This window comes from Anser anser (assembly GCF_964211835.1).
Source record: "Anser anser genome assembly, chromosome: 15".
In the NCBI taxonomy this organism is placed as follows: domain Eukaryota; kingdom Metazoa; phylum Chordata; class Aves; order Anseriformes; family Anatidae; genus Anser; species Anser anser.
This window is the reverse complement of record NC_139736.1, coordinates 6,410,474-6,432,288: the sequence shown is the minus strand read 5'-3', so window position 1 is coordinate 6,432,288 and position 21,815 is coordinate 6,410,474. Positions and strand designations below refer to the sequence as shown.

Below are 21,815 nucleotides of genomic sequence, written 5' to 3'. Positions count from 1 at the left end.
GAAGTAATATCTTTTATTAGACCAACTAGCTAGAAAAAAAGAGAAATGCTTTTGGGCACACATGCCTTTCTTTGAGTTGTCTATTTCTCCAGATAAATCTAATAAAAGATACCATTTTCCTACCTACAAACACTGCCCAGGCAATGTTCTTACACTGCCATAGGTACAACGACGATAAGCTACACAACCATATCTGCCTACTTACTGGTTCAGGCACGCAATTAAATCACCCATAGAGCACCTCCAAATCATTAGCTTAAATTAAGAAGGGCCAAATGCTCCTGATGCTACAAAAATCCTGAAAATAACAGTTGCCTAGTGGATCTGTGAGACCTGCTGAGGTCTGTCAGCTCATGTTTCACCCTCCACTTTAAAAATGATCATTTAAATCAAATTGTCTGTCTTTGATGTGAAACCTTAAACAACTTTGATCCAGTTTGGCAAACTTTACTTTTATGACTGTCATTTATGGTGTGCCTGTTATATTGGCTGTTTAGTAAGTAAGGTCTACAAGAACAGCTCCCAGGTTTGCATTAAGTGAAAAAGTGCTTGTTGTTTGGTTTCCTTATCTGCAGCAAATGAATTCTTTTCTCCATCCATTAGGGACCTCTGTAGATTACAGTGAGAGAAGAGACAATGCCCAAGTCAGAAACATGATCTGCTGCCAGCTTTTGAAAACAAATACAGAATATTTTGCACATTTGGTCTTTTTAATTCAGTTGCAACTCTCGAAATGTTGAGTGCCACTGATTTCAGCAGATATTCAGAAAGCCAGCACCTTGGGAGTATCTTTAAGATTTAACAGTGCTACATCAAATGAACTCAAAGGGCAGCATTATGGTAATAATGGGAGCATGGGGGTACCCCTATGACCTCCTTGAGAGAGAGCGGTGCCGTAGAAAATGCCCTGATACTGCAACAACTCCAGTGACAATGTACATGATTATCATAATGTAATCATCATAACTTTATAACATTAATTCATCATATTTTTTATTGGCCTTAATTGCCAACAACACTAATGTGGGCTGCAATTCAGCAAAGGTGGGAAGCAAATGTTACTTCCCAGCTGGCACGGATCCTATACGTGAGCTCTACAGCCATGCTTGACACTAAACAATACGCAGTTCGCCATGTCTACCAGCTGTATCACACCTGCATAGGACTACCGTATGTATATCGAAGCTTCCATTGCTTCTGCTATCTAGGCACATTTATGTTGATTTAGGAATAACATCCACACCCGAGAGAGAGGAACAAAGCTGTCTAGAGCAGTCACCAAAATAGCGACAAACATAAAGGTACTTTTAAAAATGACAATCAATCATAAACCAAGTGTAGCTTAAACCAGCAGAAACAACTGAGCCACAGGGCATTTCCTAGGGATATACAAGAGGCCAGGGTTAAGGCCCAGACATGACTACACCCAGCCAGTCATTAATCACCAGGAAATGCCTTTGCCTTGATCATTTACTATTTAAAATTGTAGACATTTGACATGGGAAGGCCTTTTAGATCATTTTGTTCATCCTCCTATTGCGGTATCTCAGGCAATCTTTCCCTTCAGTATTTCTTTAAGGCAGCCTGCATGAAAGTTGTCCTGTACCTATATGTACTCCCCTTGAAGTAAAAGAAACGTTATTAGATGGAACAAGACAAGATTCAGGCAGAGACCAATAAACACAGTGCAAAGCCAAAAGAAGCAGACTATTGCACGAAGTGTACTTTGCCTCATGCGTGGAGGTGAAACAGTGGTTTTGCACAAAGAATTAAAAAATTGGGATTTTTTTCATTAAGACTTTTTTTGTTGAAAGGCTTTTCAAAATCAAAACTTTAAGCTTTGTAGTCTTTTGACCTCAAAATGTTGCCCTTTAGACGCATAGCTAGGATCTCTCAGGAGTCCGACAGAGGCACCTACAAGTGCTGGGAGCCTCAAGACTTCATCGAGAGTCCAAAAAGCAAGGGAGCAGCGCGGAGCAGGGCATGTCATGGTGGCCTCTGAGCCTCCCAGACTCGGGGCCGTGGTAGTCCCATGCCTCCTTCCCAAATCACCAGCTGCCAACTGGCACTGGGAAGCCTGGGAGCAAGGGGACGGTGACACAGGGGTGACGACAGCAGCTCTTAGACATGGGAGGAGCCCCTTGCCTGGGGTGTAATCCTCTGTGGCTAGTTATCCTGGCTTTGTGCCCAGCTGCTGCTGGCAGAAAGCTGGGAGGCGGCTGCACCACAGTCTGGACTTTGGGGTCCATCTGCATTTTTATCTTCACTCTGTTTTAGAATTCTAGTTGCCCCTTCTACTATATATTCAGTCCACCTGCTGCAGTGGTGACACAAAGCAGATCTGCTCAGTCAAGGTGGGCTCCGATGCTGGGTTTTAATGAATCATCTCAGGGATACTTGGCCTTGACTAATCAGTAGCTTCTGTGGGAAAACAACTGAATTAATATTCATCCCGGTGCCAGATTTTAAAGACTGTCTGTGCCAAGCGCTGTGGATTATTGGCAACAATGCACTGTTTTCCTCCCTCTGACATGTCAGCGTACAAAGCAATAAAAGTCACAAAGGAAAAAAAATGTTGCATTTTAGAGATTCTTTCTTTCTACAAAGCTAGCCATTATCTTTACTCTCTCTGAAGCCAGGAAATGTCCACTGAGTCAACATAAAAGTGACTCTATAATGGGTTATTCATCAACTGTTCACATTTGTGACTGACCTTACAGTTATCATGTCCTGGAAGCAGACAGTGCTGCCTGCTACCACCTACAGAATGGGCAGTGTTGAATGCAAGGGAGAGAAAACACGAAAACAGTGCTGAACCTCCTTCACCCTGCCCGCGAAATCCTTTCTGGTGAAAATCGTTTTTAGCTGTTAATGTTGTTTTACGGCCCAATTACTCCTACCACCATCTGCTTCTTTGTGAAAACATTCTGTAGATACTGAAGTAACCAGACCAAGCAAAAGTCTGAGACAGACATCATAATTAAAGTCTCATAACTAATGCTGTGACCAGGGCTGGGCTGGCAGCTGTGGCCAGCTAGGGCAACAGCTTCAGAGCAAGAAGCAAAACTTGGAGTAAACTGGGGGAAGAGGAAACGGGAGTTTATCATGGAGATCATAATGTTTGTGGTCATGTTGAGAAAGTACTTTGAAACCAGGCTTGTGAGCTCAGTCTTCAATGCCAAAAGAATTTATAAGGATCCTGAGAATCTCCTGAAAACCTTAAGGAGTAAGCAGCCTGGGCTGCTCTCCATACTCACACAGAGGCATTTCATTACCTGGGAACCTCCGCTGCTTCCGCAGACTTCCACGGTAGCAAGACTCTACTGAACAAGACTAAAGAGAGAAGACTCAAAACCAAAACCATGCCTTAAAGCAAGTGTTACGTACACAGAAAGTCACAGTTGGTTCTGAACACAAAGAAAACCTAGCACTGATTTTTATGAAAATTCAAATGGAGCACACAAGTACTAAGCATGAAATTGCCAATTATTAACACTGGGTTTTACATCTTTGCGCAGCAAACCATCTCCCATTTTCCGCATATCCTATAGTGCTAAGAGGGCAGGGTGTGGCTGAATTTCCAGCTAAAACTTACATTTTATGGGTTTACAAATCAGATGTTTTAAATTACAACTGAATGAGACTGAAGACTCCTACACAAGCTGTCATGTCAGAAATGAACTGGGGAAACATTCATATGCATTTTTTTGCACCGGGTGTAGTATGTGCAAAGAGAGGTTATGAAAACTACTTTTAAACCTTTGAGAACAGGACTGCTGCACTGCCTCTTCCTCATGTTTTTGCTTTAAGATGTAAGTTTACCAGTGTCCCAGTGAGATGGAGTAACACAGAAAGTCCTGCATGTACCTCATGATGCTGGCATAAGCAATGTTCTCAGTTGCAGTGTCCTGGAAGACCACTAGCATATCACTCCTCAGCTGCCATTTTAGCCCTTTGGGACTGCTGATAGCATCATTCCTGGGATGGCTTTTATTTTACAGCTAAGGATCAGCAGTTCTAGGGCTACTTTCCAAGAGAAGACAAATCCTTTGAACTACGTAGCCAAAGACACTGCAAATATTCCTTCAGCCAGTAAATAATCTTGGGTTTTTATTATTTGCCAACCTTTGATTTATGAAGGACTATTATACAAAAACAAGGGAAGAAACAAACAAATTTCAGTCAGCAACACAAAGTGCAAACGACTTCCACATAAGCTGCAGTAGAAAAGCGCACCCATCATTTTGGGGCAGTAAAATTTAATGTAAAGGAAAAAGAACAGTCAGTTGGTGCAGCAGCCTGGAATTCTGGCTACAGAGTTCACATTTCTTCTTTGCCTTAGGCCTTCTGTGAGCAAAAGCAAGAAGACCCAGACCTTCAAGGCACCTAATTCCCACTGATATTTTTCAGCAGGAATGAAGAACTGTCTTAATTCTTGTGCCCATGCTTCAGATCGTAACACGGAGCTTGCTTCACGCACCTCATCACGCAGGTGTAGCGAGCATCAGCTTCATGAAGTTCATGAGATGTTCAAGTAAGACCAATAGATAAGTAAGATAAAATGAGTAGGTAAAAAGGTTACATACATTATATACCACAGTAATTATGGCTCTCAAAATTATTTGGTCATATGCTTACAGAAAGCCACATGAATTTGCCAATCCAGGCGAGAATTTTCTTTCCATAACTAAATGTTGGCTGGGGATGCTGCTTTTACATTGTTTTCCTATCCATCAGACTTCTTTTTAAAATGTTTCATTTTTATAATATGAAAACTAAACTGAATGGGGTTGGAGAACGATGATGCAAAAGGACTTAATTCTGATTGTGGACTAGAGATTGAGTCATGACTGGGTTTGACAGTACTTTTTTAACCATACATTTTTAAACTATTATACATTATTCTCCAATCTCTGGGTTCATAGCAACTCAGAGAATTTACATACAGTTGTCCTGGTTTCTGCCACAAATGAGGAACAAAATCTGCAAAGTTCTAAAATAGACTAGAAATATTGGCTAATCTGAAATCTCACAAAAATGTTAAGAAAATGATCCAGCATACATCACTTCTGTGGTTTCAGATTTTGCAGAATTTACAGGAGGTGCCTGCATTGCCATGGTTATTACTGGGGCTAGAGAAAGAGTTGGAAGGACCAAAAGCTGCAGTCACTGACAGGTCCTCCCATTGCTGGTGGGAGCAAGAAGTGGAGCAGCCAGATGCTTACTATGAAATTTTGGCCCTTTCTAACAGAGGAGAGATAAGGATACACTCAAGACTGCATATATATGCAGCCTGATCCACTGCTCACAGAAGTCAAATTTAAAGCAAATCCAACCAGAGATGAACTAAGCGAGCATTTCAGTCACTCTGACACAGCAAAACACATCACCTCCATCCCCAGGCAGGATGGCACCCAATCGCACACCTACCTTTTTATCTTTGACATCAGCTGGCCATTAAAAATGCCATCCTGAACGCCGATCAACTTTGATGCAGGGCCAATGGAAGCGCTATTGTTTGAGCACAGCCAGGTGATATCAACAAAATTGAGTCTACCGTTCCTGTAACAGCTCTACAGAAAACAATGTCTCCACAGATGAAAATAAGCAAAGAACAGAGCCCTCAGTGACTGCTGGCTCTGCTTAGTAGGTATATTTTGTTTATGAGGCGTATTAGGAGCTGCTGCAGACTGCCTTTAACAAACATACCTGGTATCAACAAAATCCTGGTAACACTAAGCAATTCGGATTGTAGCCTTTGAAACTCCTTTTCTAGACAACATTCATCTTCCTAATTAATAATTAATCACACTGTGTTTTTAAAGAGATTATCAGGTGTGATAGCAGAGTGTGCCTAAGGCAGTGACTTCATTAACCATACGGAAGAAGTTTACTTTGTAGTTCTCCTGCCTGTTGTAGGGGTAGTTGCCAAAGGGGTCTCTCTTGGGTTAGAATGTCAAAGAGCAACAATTTAAAGCAGGAAACAATTGGGCTATTATTTTTCTTTTTTCTTTCTTTCTTTCTTTTCTTTCTTGAAGAGCTTTTAAATCATAAATCTTCAGATGCTTCTTGTGCAATTTAAGACTCAAGTCTACTTTTCCTACAAAAAGGCCCAATTCTGTAAGGAGCAGAGTGCCCTTCCTAGCTAGCCCAAGGATCTTCCTCCGCTCCTTCACGTTACCATGCTACAAAGAGTTTACAAACACTGTTCCACCTAACGAGGCTTTGAACTGTTTTTGTGCAGAGGCCCTCCACAGCATGCCAAGACTGTCAGCAGGGTTGGAAACACTGATTTCACCTACAGGACAGTATCTCAAGCATGCTTTCAGCAGTCACAATAACTCACAGTGGATCCTGCCCAGACTGGAGCCAGTTAGTGGCCCTGACTTGAAATGTCAACAGCAGCATGACAACTAGCAGCTCCCCCAGGAATCACAGCGCTGTTTTGAATGTGATCAGCACTACTCTTGGCTGGATCAATAATTATTAGCAATCCATTTCACTGATTTCTACCAGTCAGGCAGCTCTCTGCACTAGTTTTGGAAGGATTTCTGCACTGTCAGTGAAAATTTTCTCTTATTTTCCAATCTTGCTATTCCCATTCCCTGGTTTCAGTACTAGTGGATGCTTAATACATTTTCCCGTGAAGCTTTTACTCACCTTTATGGAGTGTCATTAGGATTACTCCCACTGATGTGGAAACAGAGGCCCAGGGTGGGTAACAGTCTGCCCACAGGCTGCACTGATAATACAAGTAAGCCTGAAAATCAGAGGCCCTGACTGCCTCCTTTCTAGCCACCAGGAAAACAATAAAGAACACAAATCCCAAGCCTTTTTTCAGTGCTTTTCACAAAGGACTTATAGAGGAGGCTGGAACTACCCACTGTCACTAACACTAATCTACAATTAAAAATACTAGGTTTTAAAATGTTTTAAAATAAAAATTCTAATGTGAAACTGCTTGATACAATGGGTCCATTTCTCCTTGAATTTTCTCCTGCCAATTATCTTCTATTTTTAGTTCTTTTATTTTTAGGCTGCTGCATGTTATTGCTGGGCAGCTCAACCAGCTATTAATTGGAAATGTTTTGCTTCTCATGCAGTTTTATTTCTTTGCTTTATGCACCACTTAAACCAAACTGTCCTCTGAGGAGATGACAGGCTACGGACAGCACATTTAAAGGACAGTTACAAGCTGTCCTCCATGGGCACAGCGGGGCATTATCATAACAATTTTGCTGTTTTCCCCTCCCACACCTGCACACGTTTGCATCCGTGTGTGCATTTTCCTTAAGCCATGTCAAACTTTTTGGAGAATTGGGGCCATCTGGCAGCACTTCAGCAACCAGTCAGGCACAGTGAGCTCTCAGAATGCAACTGATATTAAAAGACTCCCCGAGCACATTCAGCGGAGTCCCATGACAATAACTGTGTGTCGTATATGGTGCTTAGCAGTGACAAGTAGATCCAAGTGATCTGACACAGGGAGGGGTGGAAGCTGGAAAACCCAGCAGGGCACTTCACGGCTGCAGATCCCAGCATTTTTGCTAGCTGCATTATGGACTTTTCTCCGAGGTGCAGTGCCACCAAGCCAAGTTTGAAGCTGAAGTTATAGAATGGTACATGATCCTAACCTCTATTTTTAATACTATTGTCACTACCTTGTTCAGTAACCTAGACAACAGCAAAAAACTCGGTTCTTTCCAGTTTCATAGAACTACCACACTAGTCTGAGCTGCTGCTCGAACTGAAGTCAGTGGCAAAACACGAGTTGGGGAAAAAAATCAGCCCTAGTTCAAATGGCATTTCATTTAAAGGGACGTAACATTTTCTGGGATATTTAACTCTGCAAAGCTCACATGCCTTTGCAAGCTACCACTTTAAAATGCTAGCTAAAAATATTTGCTTTATCTGAAGTCAGATGAATAAATCCTCCCTACCGTTGGTTACACAGTGTGGCAGTGTACAATACAACTGCAAATGTATTTGTTAGAAACTGTACATCTGTTATGATTTACGCTTGCCAAAATATAATTCTTTATGGCAACAATTGTTTCATGGTGCTTAAAGTTTTTCACCTCTGTGCCAGGAATCTCATATGGGATAATTCCATGACCTTGGAATCCAACAGATACATTCCACATCTGTCTGGTCTGGGAAAGCCCGAGTTTGTTGTGTGAAAAGCATAGTGGGAAAATAAAACCTGGAAATATCTGAAAATATAGAAACTGCAGGGCTGCTTCTTTTTTCTTTTCTTAATTACCAGTTTCAAGTGCAGTAAATCAACCTCACAAAAGTGGTTATTTTGCTTTTGTAAGCATGCATTCACTTCTGATCCTATCTTCAAATTAAGGAGTATGGTATAAACATTAAAATAATTCTATCACTGGAAAAAATAGCAGCCTTTAAATATTTAAACTAAATCTTGTTGAAGGCTGCTTAACATTTGAATGAAAAAACACCCAGCCAACTTACTGGTAAACATCTTACTGCTGCCTGTGAAGACTCAGCATGGCAGAAAAAATCTTGCAGTCCTTAAAAAAATCTCAGGGTAATACTCTTCTCATCGGATTTTTAACAAAAAATGACCACAAACAGCACTGTGAGCAGTGGACTTTACAAGCCTGGTTTCCTGTGGCTCTTCCCCATGCGTATTTTGTGTTATTCTAATAATTTGGCTGAGCTCATGCTGCAGCCTTTGCCTCCACGTAGCATTTTCATGCATACAGCCTGCAACTCAAACAGCCTGCACCCTACCATGATCTGCGCAACACTGGAGGCAGATGCTGTACAGAAAGCCATGAAAAAGGTTATACTAAGAAAATAAGGGAAAAGGTTAATCTGCTTGTTTGATAGAAAGGGGAAACTAAATACTCTTATCCGTACTAACTAGGATGATATTCCTCGTTTAAATCAGGAGCTGCTTTTCTGATCAATCTGGAAGTCTCCCTTTAAAAAGGTGTTTAATGGTTGCACTTCAGTCTGCCTGAATGTGCCAGTTCACTTGTAGGCTGTTTCCTCCTGCAGAACCAGTATACTTAAAAGATAGCATCCCATAGGATGTCGCAGAGGAAGGCAGCATTGCAGGCTAACCACAAATAAGCAATTTACGAAGTTCGCAGAAAACTGTGCTAACAATTTAAAATCTGTGAGTCCTGGGTGTCTTTGAGAACCTTTTATGATAGGAGTCACAAGATCCCACTCGGAACCTGTATTTGTGATGCTGGTGATCTCTCTAGTTGCACTACAGGCTTACAAATTGGTAACTGATTTGTTTAAGGCATGTCATGAATAACCACGTTTTATAATAAATAAGAATCCTGCCCAAAAATTCTGTGGGAAAGTTCAGCTTTGTACTACTGGACATACTGTACTCCAAAGGAAGCTGCATTCTGGTGACATATGAAATGGTTTCTGCACACGTAGCAGCCAAACAAATTAGCTATATTTGTAGTGTTCTGGATTATAAGGCCACAAACATCAATAAATATATGAAAGAAGCTAATGACTTTTCAACATGTTGTGACAACAAACCAGCCAAAATTAATTTCAACCAAAGTTTGTGGAATAAAGTATTCCTGGTGGCTTCATCAGCAATCCTGCAGACAAATTGAACATCAAAGATGCAAACTCCTGTCAAATCAGGTTTAAAATATAAACCTTAAACTATATGTGAGCAGGCAAAAATACTACTGCAGCACAAGAAATAATTGATACTGGATGTTCATTCTTTAATGTAGAAAAATACAGGCAATTTCTAAAGTAAGAAACTATGCTAGATTTATAGTGGATGGCTGAGGTGAGCAGATACTTTATGATTACACAGTACACAGTGCTAATACTTTTCTACCCATTCAAGTCTTAACAGCTGTTCCTTCTAGAGGGAGAGAATAATGGCCCTCAGTAGTTCTTTAGCAAGCTGCCAATTTTCCACATGGGTTTTGATGGCTAAGAAAATCAGGTTTTCCTAGTCTCATGCTGCTGCAAGGAATAACAAGACACCTAGTAACTCTCGTAGGAATAAAAATCCCATATTTCTAAAGGAGCAAATTATTTCCTATATTTTTCTTGTATAATAAAAAAATTATTAATGAAAAAAATCCCTATCTAGTATCTAGTCTGGTTTTATTCTCACACTATTGATTTGAAGGCTCATCACAGTTAAAGTTCCTCAAGTGTGTAGCTGTGCACTATGCAGGTGCAGTTATTTCAGAAGAGAAACTATGTTCATAAATCAAATATGTATTTCAGCACCAGCATCCAACACTCAAGAGGGAAGAAAGAATGGAATTTTAAGTATCATATATTGATTATGAACCAAATTTTGGCTGCCTTGGATAGAGGCAACTGTTCAAAAATTCACAGATAAGTAGCAAGCAAAGGAAAACCTGTTGGCCTCTAAGCCATTTGGAATGGATGCTGTACAAGCCCTTTGCCGTTTGTGTGGGGCATGGTCTCTTTCCTCCTAAAATCACATCACAACACAGCAGTCTGATGGAACCAGAGACGCATTCTGTGTACATACAACTACCTCCCAAGGCAACACAATGACACCAGTTTCATTACATCCATCTAACCCATCTCCCACTGGTAGGAATTCAGATTACCAGCACCCCTTGTGCTGCCATCACTGCCTTGTTGCTGGTCATGTAACATCTGGCCTGAGATGTGCATTTGAACTGTCACCACAAGGACATACATCAGCCACTCCCAGTCTATATATCTGGGTATGAACGCTCACAGCTGGCACTGAAAACCATGCCCCAAACTCCTACTTCAATACGTACACAGTCATATCCTAACGCTGGCTTGTTAGCCTTAATCTGAGTCTCTCTAATACCTTTTTATAACTTGTTACATCACAGTGTCTAAGTATTTGTGTGAGATACTGAAGACCCAAATATTTATGTCAGAGAGGGAGGAAAAATCCCATCAGCATCTGTTTGCAGAAGTGAAACAGTGGAACTGAAGTGTCAGATAATCTCCCAAAAAGATGTCAGTATTTTCAGCTGCCTGACAGATCTGTCTGCTTGTGTGAGAGTAAACAAGAAAATGGCTCAGCCATTTGGACTGAATTTAAGGCAAAACAAAGAACAAATTATCTATTTTCAGATCAGGTCTCCTGCTCCATTCTACAGATGTTCATCGTGATTTCCCCTGTAAGTCCCTTTGGGAACAAAGATCAATGCACTGTGTGCCTGGCCAGCCTTGTTAAAGTACTGGCAATCTGGAACAAAAGCAAAATTAAGTAGAAAAGAAACCTTCAAACAGTACAGACACTAGACACATCTCAAAACTCCATGTCTTACATTTTCCTGGAAACTAGGGAATGTCCTCCTCCACTCATGTAAGGTATTTCCACAAAACTGGTGTCTGAATTCATACGAATTTTGAGTAATTCTCCTGGTTTGAGTGGAATTAGTTCATCTTGCTGAAGCAAGAGATTAAACTGAAACCAAATGTCTTTAATAATAAGTCTTAATCTTTACCAGGAAAAGACACAGTTTTATCAGGATGCCAAACTTACCTCTGTAATAATGAAAAAGTCGTCACCAGGCTCTCCCTGCACAACAATTTTTTCTCCATCTTCAAACTGGACAGGTTCCAGTGCATCAGCCACTGTCAGCCGCTCCCATTTGTCCAGGGACTCTAAAGTATTGAAGATCATAAAACTTTATTATAAAAAGATTCTTACTTTGGCTGAAGATTCATATCTAAACTGACAGCTCCGATATGCCTGGTTTTGTTACAAAAGAAACATTTCTCTCATCCACGCGCTTTGCACGAACTTCAAATTGAGAAAATGAATTTATTCATTGTGCCTTAGACTTTCATAATCACCCAGATAATAATCTTAAAAGTTGGACAGGACAAGTTGACAGTTCCCCAAGTCTGTGGTCTGATCTGCACTGCCCAGATGCTGCAGTGCACTGGAGCAGCCTAGCTGTTGTGAGATACTACTGAGATCCTCTCTTACCACATCGAAACCCAGATGCCAGAACAAGTCATGCTGTTTTTCATCAGAGTTGCTCTCAGATGGTTACTGATGGCCTTCTTAATAAGCACTGCAAAGGTGCTAATCCAAAAGAAGACTCTTTCCCCGTGAGTGAGATCAGGAACTATCGACACCAATAGCAAGTCCAAGTTAGCACAGTGGCGGTGGAATCAGGTATAGCTCTGTAAAGTTGCACCTCTGTTTCATTTGCAGTTTTGGCCATTGGGAATGCACACAAAAGTGCAAGAGCTGTTTTTCTTTTCCTTACGCCACTTAGAGAGAAAAAAAAACTTCAAAGTAAACTTCAATAAGAAAATATTAACAGTCTATTTTATGAGTAAAAGAACTCATAAAGCCTGGCTCCTGCCCCTTTGTGTTCTTATCACCTACCTGCAGCTGCCATAAATCCCCTGTGATACCTGCCTGGCAAAAGACAGTCTGCATAGTGGCTGGTTCAGGGCTACTCACTGACCTGCTGGCTTCCTCCCAGTGCCTTTGCTAAGGGATGAATTCTACCTGCTCTGCCCTTGGGGAGAAGAAGGATGCTCATCTGTGTCTCTCTCTTCTGCCTGTTTGCATGAGAATTCAAGCCAATGAATTGTATTTGAACTTCTGTCTTTCTATCAGATGTGACTGAGAAAAGCAACAGGCTTAAAAGTTATTAAAAGAAACAGATAACACAATGATATAACCACCACAGCCTTAAAAAGTTGGGCTAAAATTCATTTACTAAATTTCTGTTGATTCTTACTCATCTCATTGCGAATCACCAAACAATTTAAGTCAAGATATGCCTTCTGACAACAAGGCTAGGTTTAAGTTGTTTGCTCAGACTCTGTCTTTCCCATTTTGTTCAATATATTGCATAGAAGTATTGTGGGAAGGTGAAAGAGTTGTTCTCTAAAATCGAAAAAGCCTTCTGGCTGAGCTCAGAAGAGCAGACTGGGCCCGACAAAGCCAGACCAACGTGGAAAATGCACAAAAGGTAAATTTTGCTGGACAGTCATCAAATCAGTTGCTGGACACACATACATCTCTCTTCATATTTTTACGCACTTCCTGTTGCACTTTGAGAAACAATTATTCCTAATATTTTTTCCACTTATAATCACTAATGCACTTTCCTGGTATATTTATGGCCTTTGCTGTAGAAGCATTAATATCAAAGTCCGAGCTCACATTGTCAATGCAACATTCAAAAGTGCTCTGTCTGACTAAAAATAAGCATAAAACTCTTTCATACAGACTAGAGTAGGCTTTTTCTTTTTCTTTTTTTTTTTTTTTTGAGAAAGAACTCAGCAATTAACAATGAAAAGAAAGAGTCCCTTTAAACTTTTTCTTCAGTTGCCTTTATGAAAAATTCAAAGCTAATTCCAGCTCTAGTCACGAAGTGTCTCTCTTTTGTCCAAAGGAATTGTACCACTACAAATACATTGGTTAATGGTTCCTGCAAACAGAGTATGATATAGAAGTTTGTACATGATAAAACTCTTAAAGTTTTAGTTGCAGTGTTAAATTCAAACATCAAATAAAGTAGACCTTTTTTTTTAATTTCTAAAAGGTACATACAAATTCACGGCTTTACATTTAATTAAAAGCTGGAGAAAAGATTTAAATGGAGTAGTTGTATCTCCTTAGATAAGCAGCTACTGATAATCTAAAAAATCCTTAAGATTTAAAAATATATATATTCTTATAATTATATACCTAGTTACAGACACTAAGCCTTAAAAAATATGTGTATGAAGCAGGTAGAGGTTTTTCCAGTGAGAAATCGCCAAGTTCTGACCACAATAATGCATGAGGTGAAGTTGACTTCCCAGTACTGTGTTGAGATTTCTAAAATACTTTGCAGTTTTCCAGCTGTCACCTACTATTTAGACATGTGAAATAGATCCTTAAACACTTCACCTAAATTCTCACAGATCCTGAAATGATGTGTTATTTTGTCCAGTGCTTTTCTGTACTTAAAAAAGGTTCAAATCTTGAAGTCCTTACCCATTTTTTACTGAGATTGAAGAACCATACTACAAACTAGGATACAATTATATGGCAAACCGCATGTTTAAGGAAGCGCATCTTTGAATAACCTTTCTACTCTGAAATTGTTTTGAGATGTCTCATTGTTGTAATTGCTTCCTATTAGTACAGGTGCAGAGATGTTTTTTTTCTTTAAATACTCATTGTAATTTAGTATAATTTAAGCTTTTAATTTAGAAAGATTTAAATTAAGCATAAAAGAAAGCATTTAAATGATGAAAACTTCATTAATAAGTGAGTAATACACTTGGCCTTACTTTAAGCACACAAATATAATTGAAAATTTCATGCATAGAACCTCTCAAAAGTTCAAATCTATTTTCATCAAGTTCAAATCTATTTTCATCAAGACTCTCTCATATTTCAGGTACCCAAGCTCAAATCATAGAGGAATACAATAAACATGAAATAAAGTGTTTAAACAGTAATACAAGTACTTTAATTATATAGGAAATTAATCCTCAACTGTTTTTTTCAAAATAGCCCTAGTAGAAACATGATGGCTCTCCTACAGAATCAACGTTTCATTGTACTGTCTGACACTGTCCTCGTTACTATAAGTTTTGTTCTCCTAATGGTGATTGATTGGTCAGGCATTATGGGTTTGTTGTTTTTCCTACTGAAGGCCATCAAGAACATGTCCGAATTTTGTGGCTATCACATTAATCAAAGGGAAACAAAATCCAAGGACAAGAAGCTAAACAGATGTTTTAAGAATGTGAGACAGAGGCTGTAAAAGACAGAAGAAAAAAAATCAGTCCATTTTGATTTGTGAGGGTAGTTTGCTTAGTGCACATAAATACAGTATTCTTGCAGGAAAAAGCTTCTCACCTGTCACCTGAAAGGATGTAACTAGACTTTACGATAAATTCATAACTCTGTACTGCTTTTTCTTCTATCTATATGCAGTTCAGTAACAGCAGCTACTGAAAGGTTACAAGTGCATGCCTGTTGGCATATTTAAGGAAAGATTTGCCCTTAACATAAATGCTCAGTGCTTATTAAAGAATGAGAAAAACAAGTCCTAAAAAAGGGCCCTTTACACTTTCTTTCCTTAGGAAATGATGCAACTATGAGATCTCCTGTTTGACCACCATGGCCATCGAAGACCAAAATTCATTCAGCCAGCATGTCTAACAGAGGAACTAACACACAAGTCCAAAGGGCAACTGACCCAAAATGGAGACCTTGCTCAGGAATTCTTCATACATCTTCCGCTTTCTCAGTGTGCTGCCCTGTTATTAAAGGAGAGAGAAAAAGAAGGTAGGACATTACACAAAGTATTTTTGTGTTTTCTTCCTACAGCTGCTTTTTTTTTTTTCCCTCCCCTTCCAAATCTTAAGCATAGCCAGTATAAACAGCCTAAGGCAAACATTTCCCCATAAAATGTCTGGGCAAGTTGTATTCCTGATAAGCAAAGACAGAAGGAATCAAATTCAACCCTGGTGTAATTTCACTGACTTCACTGGTGTTACTGGACACCAAGGGTGTATTGTATCCATTATTTACAGGCACTCATTTAAAGCCAGAGCTTCATCAATTAACTGTTTAGCTAATTCAATATGTATCTTGTTACCAATGAGGCCCTACTAGAAGGGAATTTACAAAGTAGGATAAAACATAAAATGCCCCCTCATGGGTCCCACTGTTTTAGGTCAGAACCTCTTTCGTGACAGGAGTGTTTGTGTGCAAGCCTTTGTTTTTATCTTGTACAATGTTGTATGTATTGCTACAGCTGAGCAACCTATTCATATTATTTTTTAACAAGATTTAAGTGTGTTGGAGCAGACAATCCATCAATGTATGTGCAGCCACCAGCACAGTCATTCCCAATTTAGTAAGACTTTTTATGTGACAAATTACTGAGAAAACTTATGCTTACGTGAAGTCTGATCACCACAGAAAGGCACTCTTAAGCAGTCATTCCAGAAAACATTATTGTCAGAGATTCAGTTATAAATAAACACAATGCAACTTTACCAAGACAAAAAATATTAATTAATCTATAACTCCTTCAGGGACACAAGCGACTGGAAAAGAAACCCTTCCCGGGTACCAAAGAGGAATTCCAGGGTCTTCCTTGCTACCCTATAGTTTACTCTGCCATATGACAGCCCACATCATTTCTGTCTGGATAAATTCTTAGTAGATGTTGAAGGTTGTCTTGTGCCTGCTAGTCAAATCTACAAAGCAGGAGAACAGCATAAAGATGATGGTGCTCATCTTCTGAAGGAAAAGGAAATGAAGATGGCATTCATTCACAGGCCAGAAAGAAAAAATCAAATGTCAGTGTCTGCTACAGAAAAAGACACTTCTCTACTCCTCCTTCTCAAAGGGAGCACTGGTAAGTGCTGGAAGCAGAGAAAGTGAGGATATACAAAGGAAAATTAAAAGAAACATTTCACCTGTTGCCATTAAAGCATTCAGAAATACTTGGGAAAGGCCAGTGGATTCAAGCACAGTGATATAGCTAAGCAGTTAGCATTGTCCCTCTTCCTACACGCACTGTTCAGGTGGGGCCTGGTCCAACAACCAAAAGAAAAGGGACTTCTTCCACCAAATTCAGCAGGCCGTGGCTCCAGCTTCTAGCATGAGCATCAGCAGACACTGCCGGGTGCTCTCTTCTCCTGGGCCACCTCTGCTCCAAAACAGCCTCGGCACCGTCAGAAGCTGCTGCTCCTCCCAGGTCTCCGTGGATCAGCAGCAGCCACCAAGGTCTCCCTCCTTTGCACCCCTTTCATAATTTCCGAGCGTGGTGCTGACAGTTGGCCTCTCAGAGATAGCATCACTAACCCTTGTCTGACCTCTCTGTCTGACAAACCTGGTTCTCAACCTCAGAGGCCCCTGGAGCATTTGAAGTGCCAAAAAGAAAAAAATGAACTTCAAACAGGGGAGGCTCTGCAAACCACGCCAAATCCTGACAGCTCACCATGAGACAAAGAATGGAAAACTGGACACTGCACAGTTGTTGCTTTCCTCCCTACAATCGAGTGGAAACTAGACCAGCAAAATTGACAGCTGTGGAAAACCAGATTGGTGGTTTAGTGCGATGGGCCGGGGCACCCAGGGACAGATGTGGAAAATGCTTTTAAAATGACTGTGGACACAGATGAATTTTAAGAAGCAGTAATCAGCAGCCATAAGTGCCGCCTGACCACAGCTTTGAGTATTTAGAGACGCAGACAAGACCCAGGAAGGTAGGAACTGCTGGCATCCCGGCTGGCCCGGAGGGCAAGAGCCCATCACTTCCTGCAGGACGATGGGTGTGTTAGCTCTTGGCTAAACTAAGAGCAGAGGTGCACAATTCACCATGAAGAGAAGTGCATAAGCAAAATAGAAGGGGAAAGAACTAATTGAATGTGCTATTATCATTACCTGTATTGTGGTATTATCTGTATTGTGTATTCATTATCTCAAACCTCAACTACAATTGGGACTCCTCTTCATGTATAACTTAAACATCCCATGTCTCTAAATGATACCACTGACATAGATAAGGGAGAACAAAGCCTGTTGAAGAACTAGTGGGTGAGGCTTTAAAATCCTATTTCCCAGCATATGCAGTGAAATCCAAGGTGATCCAACTAATGGCTCACAATTCAGCCTGCAGAATGGCTCCTTCCAAACCTCCATCTCTCCTTAAGCAGACAAACAACAGCCTCCAGGTTCCCAGGAGCCACCTGATAGCTGAGTTTCATCTCACTGTGCCAGGCATGCAATGCATCTCTGCAATTTGCATAGCATGAGGCTGGTTCCCAGTCAGCACAACTGGATCCCAATTCCTCTTCCAGAAGGAAGATGTCTAGCTCACGCTCAAGCAGGGGCCAGAACATCGCTTTATTTTTGCTTGTGTGTGTTTTCCTGCTCAAGCTTTCATAAGCATGAGGGGAAGAGATTTTGGGAGAACACTAATATAAGCTAAAAAGAAAAAAAAAAGAAAAAACAGCAGTAGAATTCTTACAAGAAACCAAAGCATGTTCTTATTGCCATTGGTATTGATCTTCTTTCCTCCCCATGTAACAGGGAGAACACGCTGACTGCCTACTTTCCCACCTTCCTCCATCAGCCCAATATTACCCTCTCATTCCCCACCATGCATGCAGTGTTACCTAACTCCTGATTTCCCTTTTATACTTGCTTCATTTGGTCTAGCCACTGTACCCATGAGGCCAGGAGTATGAATACCACGTAACCTCTTCTATTACCCTTCAAGTAGTCTCTGTAGAAGTGTCAACCAGCAATCTCACTGGGATATGTGCTAAGTCTGATCTTATGCAGTATTTTCATGGTTATTCTAGAAGCACCTACAAATCAGACAGTAATAATATCTGCAGACTAGGAGATAACATGAATGCTTCCCAGGAGAGGAAAATAACAAGAGTGGATCTAGAGACATTAGAAATGGAAGCAAAAAATAACAGAATGAGCTTCTGTTCAGAAAATATAGCTTAAAAATACAAAGGAAAAGAGCTCCAAAACACAGATATTTGAGGAAGGGAAGAAAACTGGAACACAGTAAAGCTGAAAGAGATTGACAGATAGTAGAGGAGAACCTGGTTTGCAACATCATCCTGCAACAAGGCTAGTTTGGTCTGTATACCCAAAGACATCATTCAGGAATGAAGTCCCATCTCCATGGCTCTGATGTGACTGCGCCTGGTGTGTTACACTCTGCCTGGGTACCTCTTCTCCACAAAAGTGCTCCAAAGCTGAACCAAGCCTGAAGAACCGCTAAAACACTTGGGGAGAGCTGATAAGGAAGGAGCAAAACAAATTCAGCCTGTATAGGTTAGCTCAGCACTGGGATCATAGGTAAACTATGCTCATAGTTAGCATGCATGGTTCTAAAGTTTTTAAGCAGATAGTGATAATCACCTACAGATATATGACAGAAAGATAGGACATTTTAATACAGCATAATTTGACATAACTCAAAGTAATAGGGGAAAATCAAGAAAATCTAATTTAAGATGAATATCAAAGAAGTTTTCCCAACTTCAGATTTATTCTCTTGCAGAAAAGCTCCCCAAGGGAAGCAGCAGAAATCTTACTGCTCGAGCCAGATAAAAACAATAGTAAATGTACATGAATAATTCTGTACTGGCAGGGTTCTTGATGGCATGTTCTAAAAAGTCTTTATTACTTCTGCTTTTTCTAACCTATTAATATCTTCTTATTTCAATAGTCACTGCTTCTCCCTCTCCCCACTTTCCTTTGTTCACTTTCTCCCCAATTCTGAGCTGTCAGGCACAACCTCATCTTCCTAAAGACGGTGGTTCTCACTAATTATGAAGAGTCATTAGTATTCTAATCTGCAGTGCTCCTCCCCGAAACAGTCACAAGGAGAAACGAGATCACCTGCATTTGCCAAATCCACCCAGAAAAGAGCTCAAAGCCATTTTTAGGGCCATTTAACATAGCAAGCACTGGCCTTAGCTTAGGCAATACACAGGCTCTGAAAAATGAATGCCACAGAGATTACAGTGGGTCTTGTTGAACAGGACTAATGCATCTATTTTCCAGCTGGCTCTTCTTCACGTCCTCTGTTTTCTTCCATTTTTCCTCCCCATTTCTCTAATCCGTTCTCTGCCCTTCTTCCCCTCTGCTCGCCTCTTTGCTTTGTTCCTCCAGCACTCTTACTGTCTTCTTTCTTGCTCCCTTTTTTTCAGCTGTGCAGATGGGCTGGCTGGAGTTGATTGGGCCCTTCCTAGAAATCTCCACCTTCAGTAAGAAGCCAAACAAATGGCTACCGAAAGGCAAAGCATGGCTCAAGTTTCAAATAAAAGAGTAATGCTGGCAGGTATGCAGCTGGCAGGAAGCGCCGGAATGGCCTTCTGGACTGCTCCAGCACTGGTTAATCCCCATGTAAACCTGATATTGAACAATGCTTAGGGTGTACATTCTTACAGGAGACTGAAAAAAAGTCACTGAAACAATGCAATACTGGCCATCAAAACAGTATCCACAAGGTCCTGGTGCTATGATGCGCAGATGTTAGATAGAATACAGGCTCTGGATTTGCTTTATGCTTTGGCAGTCATGCAATCTACATTTTATGAAACACAAAGTCCTTCTGACTTGACTTCATCTGAGTGGAAAAAGGCACTTGCTAAAGAACTTGTTCTCAGATTCAAGCTGTGAAAAGATGGTAAAGCAAAGCCAAAATAGCATAAATAAAATGAGGCATAACATTAGGAACTGACTAACCTTGCTTTATTATTACTTATATCCCAATATTACAACTTGTTTTCTAGGAGCAAAGTTTGCCAAACAGGCAAAAAGTATTGTACGCAATGCAACTTCCCTCTCAGGGCCAGGTATCTTGGACCATGGGAACTATAAGACAGTTAAATTATCCTGAATCAGGCTCTCTTATAGAAGAAATTACAAGAAATTAATACTTCAAATTTCCTCAGTCTGGGAACTGAATTGTCTGGGGGATCAATCTGATGTTGGGATACAGACATTTGCTTCTCTGGTATTTGTGGTATTTGCTATATTTAGAATACAAATACTGTACTACCCTGGGATGTTCCCCACTCTGTGATGCTCTTGAATCCCAAATGCAAAGAAGAAAGCAGCAACATTTTAGCAACTGAATTAGATGAGAATCCTAAGGCAAAAATTCCTTTACATCTCTCCCAGAAGAACGTAAATAATTAAATATAGAATACATACATAAATTTCTGTTTGCGGATGCACACACAGAGAATATGTACATAAAAAAAATTGCAACAGTGTGAAAAGTACACAACTCAGCACAGATAATTTTATGAAACAAATGGAACACACAGATGGGTAGATAATTTGTGAGCGTACTGAGGTGGGAACATGTTGAAGTGTTTTTTGTAATCCATCTAGTATGATGAATTACATGGTATAATACTTTGTCAAGGACTGCAGTGAAAGCCAAGCAGTTTCTCTGCAAATCTTAACAAAAAGAACTATCCCAACTTTTACAATCATCACAGCTGCTAAAACAAACTTGAATGTGACCCTCAAGCCACCAGGGTACCTAAGCTGAGACAATGAAATATAAAGAAATATATCTATTTTAACAAACTTCTTTTGGGACAGGCAAAAGTAATAAATGGATGACAACTGTAACTAAAAGCCAGCAGGAACTTTTTGCATCAGGCTTTGTCTATCCAGGAAAATGGAAAACCGAAACTCACAAACCTCCTGAGATACATTTTATTCATACCATAAACCAGTCAGTATCGATGAGACTTCTAAGTGGGGAAAATGGCACTAAGCAGAAATAAAAACCAGAGCTGACTGAATGTGAAGCAAAGAACCAAAACAGAGCCTGCAAGGAGAAATGAGGTACAGAGTCAAGTGTCTCATGACAGGATAAAATCTTTTTGGCAAGTGTGGACCTGAAGGCATGATTCACAAATAAATATTTACAACTTGAATAAAATTTCAACACTAGCTTGAGAAAAACGGGGCTGGTCATGGCCAGGAAGGAATGCAGACAAAAGAAAAAACATCATCACGGGTTATGGAAGGACTTTATCTGACTACAGACAAAAAAAAGTCTTTGGAGAAAAAGGTCATTGATTCTTTTTTTTTTTTTTTTTTTTTTGCAAACAGGAAAAGTACTTGCAAACAGGAAATAAAAAAAAAAACACTGCTCCCTCTCAGTTTTTGAATCATCTTAAATGATATATTTCAAAAGTTATCCTAAGCGTTACTACTTCTCATTTAAAGGCAGAAGCATTTCTACATCTAAAATATCCAGCAGCTTTCTAGAAACATAAGGTTAGAGGCTAAATGT

At 40.2% G+C, this 21,815-nt stretch overlaps 1 protein-coding gene across 5 annotated transcripts in view; it reads right to left on the bottom strand.

Moving 5' to 3' along the window:
* The window catches only part of PRKAR1B (protein kinase cAMP-dependent type I regulatory subunit beta), a 101,568-nt gene that overhangs the window by 8,775 nt on the left and 70,978 nt on the right, over window positions 1-21,815 (bottom strand). For all 5 annotated transcript variants that reach the window (XM_083799483.1, XM_083799484.1, XM_083799481.1 and 2 more), the window contains exons 8-9: window positions 15,210-15,270; window positions 11,528-11,649 (exon numbers count right to left, since the gene is read on the bottom strand). In XM_083799483.1, coding sequence (XP_083655609.1) covers window positions 11,528-11,649; window positions 15,210-15,270 — 183 coding nt within the window. The remainder of the gene's footprint in view (window positions 1-11,527; window positions 11,650-15,209; window positions 15,271-21,815) is intronic.